At 30.6% G+C, this 5,362-nt stretch overlaps 1 protein-coding gene across 1 annotated transcript in view; it reads left to right on the top strand.

The window, feature by feature from the left end:
* The first annotated feature begins 1,559 nt into the window (after positions 1-1,559).
* LOC111083563 (F-box/WD repeat-containing protein 7-like) overlaps positions 1,560-5,362 on the top strand; it is an 8,972-nt gene continuing 5,169 nt past the window's right edge. The window contains exons 1-2 of the mRNA XM_022380163.1: positions 1,560-1,645; positions 4,369-4,758. Coding sequence (XP_022235871.1) covers positions 4,371-4,758 — 388 coding nt within the window. The 5' untranslated portion in view covers positions 1,560-1,645; positions 4,369-4,370. The remainder of the gene's footprint in view (positions 1,646-4,368; positions 4,759-5,362) is intronic.

Here is a 5,362-nt window from a genome sequence, read left to right as displayed (position 1 = left end):
GCTCTTTAAAGAGCTAGAAAGCTTGTGGATTAATAAAATGTTATATTTTAACTCGGTGCTTCAAACTGTAAATGTTTTTACACTAATTAAAAGTCAATAAAACTTCGTAACTTCTGATTATAAGTGAAAAAAATGTCACATTGATTTTTCTGTTAATAGTAATGTAAAACTATTTATTTTGAATATTTATGTTTTTTGGTATTCTAACCATATTCACTCAGAATAAAACTAATAAAAAATGTTGAAATGTCCTTTAAATCAATCACTGGTACTCTCTCCCAGCATTATTCACCTTGATATAGTTCATTAAGAAATTACAGACTCCTATGTAATAAGTGTTAAAATATTCAATATCGTGATACAATAGGGTGAAAAAGTCTAAATAAAATTCAAATACTTAAACTACGAGTAAAAGTTCAGTAGTGTTTTGTCTGTTGTTTAATTTTGGTTTCTTTTGAAGAATAATAAGCATCTCTTTCACCCGTAGCATACCCTCGATTTCATCTTTACCAGTTACTTTTAACATTTTGAGGAATAAGACCACATCCATTCACATAATGCATGCGTGCTGAAATGCTTGAACTGTCCTTGAAACTAGGATTAGAGTGTTGTTTTAAACGATCTGACAGTCAAGCGACATAGGCGTCATCTCACATAGAGCAGCTGAATTCATAAATTTCGTGAGATATTATTGGATTTACGGCAGAAAATATCGTTAACAGCGAGGGTACCCAACTTTTAACGGACTAAAACAAAACACTCTTATAAGCAGGTTCGAACAATAGAAAATTCATTAAAATGTAACAAAATAATCCAAAATTATACTTTCAAACAACTAGAATATAAAGTTTATCACTTACAAAAAAAAAAAAAAAATAATAATGGTAAAATGTTTCCTGGTCTGGACTTGAAAAAATTCTAATAAACAATATAGCACAAATCTCAATATTATTAATTTCAATAAAGAAAGGAATTATGAAAAAGAGAAAAGTCAAATTCCGAAAAAACACAATATTCCAAAATCAAACCACTTCTCAAGACCAATAACAATATCAAGCAACAATTAACTTTTTTATTGTAAATGATAAGCTTTGTATTCCAATTGTTTGAAAGTTTTATTTTGGATGTATGTGGTTATCAAAGCTTAATAAATTCTTATTTTATTCGACCCTGGTTGTAGCGGCATTGTTAATCTGTTACAAACTTACTCTAATCAGAACCTCATCTACAATGAGTATTTAGACTTGAGAATTCAACCAGATTTCTCAATTGCCATGTGTAGTTTATGAATTCAGCAGACCAATATGTGAGGGTGCTTACATGAATATGATGTTGTCCCATTCCCCAAAATGTTCAGAGTAGTCAGTAAAGCTGAAAACGAGATTATATTATTACTACAGGAAACGCTTCTGATTCTTCGAAAGAAGCCGAAATTAAACAATAAAAAAAAGCTACTGAACTTTTACTCACAATTTAGGTTTTTGAATTGTATTTAATATTATAATTTTACACGAAATCTTCCGATACCATGAGAGGGCGCAACCTTAATCGTAGTACAAATAGATCATAGTACGCATGAGAGTTTTGTGGTAGTAGTAGATATCTCATGATTGAATGGTGTAATATTTATCTTGTAGACTGAGTGGTAAGCTCAATAAAGTCATGATCTAATTACTTGATTAAAAAATAAGTAAACCCGGGCAGAAATGTTTCACACCACAGTGGCTTGATTTATGTTTTCAAGCAAATCTTTTTCAAAATATCTGAATTGTAGTTTTTGAGTTATTTATCATAAACATGTATTTGTCAGCTTAAAATTAAAGACTATAAATTATATATATATAGAAAAACAAAGCAGTTAAATGACAAAAAACAAATTTTTAGGTCGTATAAGAAGGTTAACTGATCAATCTGATAAGCTTATATTTGATGTTTTATTGTTATTAATATCAATTCTGAATGTTTGTGTTTTTAGAATTGAAAAGTTTAATTTTTTTCCTCTGGTGTGTTAGTGTTATTAAAGTGTAGTTAGAGCAGTGGTTCCCAAACCCTTTCATGATGCATGTAACCCTTTGCCTAGAACCACCTTTGCAACGACTTTACATTTAAAAAAAATTATGAGAAATAGTAATAATAATGCATTATTAAACCTTTCATTAGTAAAATGGATGGGGATACAACAATATATTGAATTACTAAGTTATAGAAACTTATTATGTTGACTGAAAGATATGGAAGGAGAAGTGTGACATCACACTTTTAGTTTTAAAGTGAGCTTTGTTCTTGATTTAGCTGGCACAGTTTCTCCAACTGTGGCTTTAGATTTGTTAGTTGTAGTTTACACACACCTTTCAGTTGACGTATCTTGGGTTGCACTAATAAGGAAATTCCCAATTTGTAGTGTTAATAAAATGTGAAATTTTATAAAGAATCTTCATGATTTCATTTATTTTATTTTTATTAGGTAAAATATAAAATATTTCTTTCTTTTTGATCTAATTGATCTCTTGAATAATATTGCAAATTTCAATAAGATCAACTCCAACCCTTTTTCTGCAAGAGAAAATAAGTTGAGAGTAAACTTACTCCTATAAGATGACTCTTCTGTCCCTGGAATTATCCGTGTAGTCCTTCACTGAACCCTTTTAAAGTAGCTAATATACATTTACAGATAGGAGATCACCGCTGTATACACTATTCCAAGTAAAGCCTAACTACTAATTAGAATAAGAAATAAGTACCTCTTTTCCATTAGAAATCAGTGTCTTTCCCGTTTGCTTTCTTACTAGCAACAAAACATTTACAGATAGGAGATCACCGCTGTATACACTATTCCAAGTAAAGCCTAACTTCTAATTAGAATAAGAAATAAGTACCTCTTTTCCATTAGAAATCAGTGTCTTTCCCGTTTGCTTTCTTACTAGCAACAAAACACTGTCTTGATGGCTCATCACATATCCACCACTTTGCTAAGATCCATTTCTTCAGCTATGCTTTTCAGTGTGTTCCCATGCATATTAAGCATGTGATGTAAAGTATGATAACTCAAATGCATTTCCCTACACTTACTGTAACTGAAGGACATTTCTCAACTGCTTGTCTAATTTACTAATTGATCAAAGTCATTCTCAATACATTTAGAAATTGCTAAAGGTTTAATATTACCAGTAAACTTTACTGTCAATATGAAAATTCAGAGGCCCAAGCAGTAACCTTCGAGACACTTCACTTGTAACAAAGGTCCAGTTTGACTGGACTCTATTAATAACAACCTTTTTCTTTTTCTCATCCAACCACCTTACAATCCAGTTAACTAGTCTTTACCAAACACATAATGATATGGCCTTGACTAATTATCTGTGTGACACTTTATCAAAATCTCTTTGAAAATTTAATCACGTCAAGTCCACACTCTTTCTGTTGTACAGAAAACAAGAAACATCTTCAAACAAGAGAGAATCCTCAATAGCCGTGACTGTAATTAGATCTGAAATTGGTCAAGAGATGGAGCTATCAGCTAAAAGTTTGTATTTGAAAAAACTGATCCATTCTATAAGCCACTATGCTGCAACTGTAAATGTTAACAGATTAGCAAGGCAACAGCTCCCTTTAATGAATCCGTATTGACTTTCTTTCATGATGTTGTTTTTCACTAAATGATTTTACCAAGTATCTTTCATCAGACTACAGAATATTTTTTCCCAACAGAAGTAAGACTAACTGAACTATAATGGTGACCACATCTTGTAAATTTATGAGAGACAACTGAGCACTACAGTTCTTAGAAACAAGAAACATTTTTCTGTCATCTTATAAGGCGAAACCTTGATAATTACCTGAGAAAAGTTGAAGTAGAACATTTATCTTTTGTAACAAAATATTAGTTGATGCACACTTTGAGGATTATTAATATCTCTATCATCATTATTTACTTAAATTTACATTTCTTAAATCATGTTTTAAAGAAATTGGTGATGTATTCAATCTTTAAAACATATTTCAACTTCCAAAACTATGGAACATAGATGGTACTTTCTTGATTCACTGAATGATGATGGCTCTTAGTTACCTATTGTATGTAGTTTAAGGGTAACAGTATGAAGTTCACAATATAACAGCATTTATTTCTTGATCCACTGAATGATGATGATGGCTCTTAGTTACCTATTGTGTGTAGTTTCCAAGGGTAATAGTATGAAGTTCACAATCTAACAGCATTTAGAGACTTTGGTTAACATTTAAGTAAGAAAGTTTCATGTTTGTCAGAGTGATGAAATCAAATTCTCATCTGAGTGTAGTTTTAAAATTCAAAAATGTTTATCCTTCCCTATCAGGAATTCTTTAAAAATAATTTTCATTTATTTTCAGAGATGAACATCTGCAGTTTACCAACAGAAATCCAAGAGAAAATTTTAAGTTTCCTTGATGGCCAGTCTTTAGCTAGAGTTCAGCAGGTTTGTCGTCTTTGGTACAATCTTGTTCAGAATCTTTCAGAGGTAGGGGAAATTTGGAAGAACTGTTGTTTACGAGAAATTGCCATTGATGTTTTAAGAGAATTAGTAGGCTGTAAAGAAGTTACTCTGACAGCTAAGTGTGACACTAGCACATGCTTTCCTGTCATTGAAGAATCTTTGAATATTAACTGGAAATCATCTTATCAGCGTTGGTTCATAGGTGGTGTCATATGTCACTGGCCATACTGGGTCAAATCCTTTCCAGATTTTGACAGCATTCCTATAACTTGTGTGAAATTTGCAGGTATGTTTGATAAAATATAAACTGTAAGAATAACTAAGAGTTTAGTATATTGTCTCTTTAACCATATGACAACTGTGTGATGCAATCTGTAGCACCTAATATCGCTATCATTATATTTTGTAGCAAAAATAAAAGTAGTGGATTAATTTGTTTGAAATTTGACAAGAACTTTGCTAAAAATATGTAGTTTTAGAAAAATAAAATATTTAATTTTTATACTACTTCTAATAAAAAATTAGTTATTTAATGTAATTATTTGCACTCAGACTCTGAATAGCTCATCTGCAAGGTTATTTTCAGTTTGAGTATAAAAATACTATTTATTATCATCTTCACATTTCATTTGCATAACCTCTAGAACCTCCTAAATGAATATCAAAAGTTTTCAAGGTAAATGTTTATATTTTCTATTTTCTCTACCATACCACTAACTCTGGTTATTTTCATTAACATACACTGCAATGTAATGTTTGATATTTTCATTAACATACACTACAATGTAATGTTTGATATTTTCATTAACATACACTGCAATGTAATGTGTGATATTTTCATTAACATACACTACAATGTAATGTGTGATATTTTCATTAACATACACTAC

This window comes from Limulus polyphemus, unplaced genomic scaffold, assembly GCF_000517525.1.
Source record: "Limulus polyphemus unplaced genomic scaffold, Limulus_polyphemus-2.1.2 Scaffold10095, whole genome shotgun sequence".
NCBI classification, from domain to species: Eukaryota; Metazoa; Arthropoda; class Merostomata; order Xiphosura; family Limulidae; genus Limulus; species Limulus polyphemus.
This window is presented reverse-complemented; position numbering and strand designations above follow the sequence as displayed.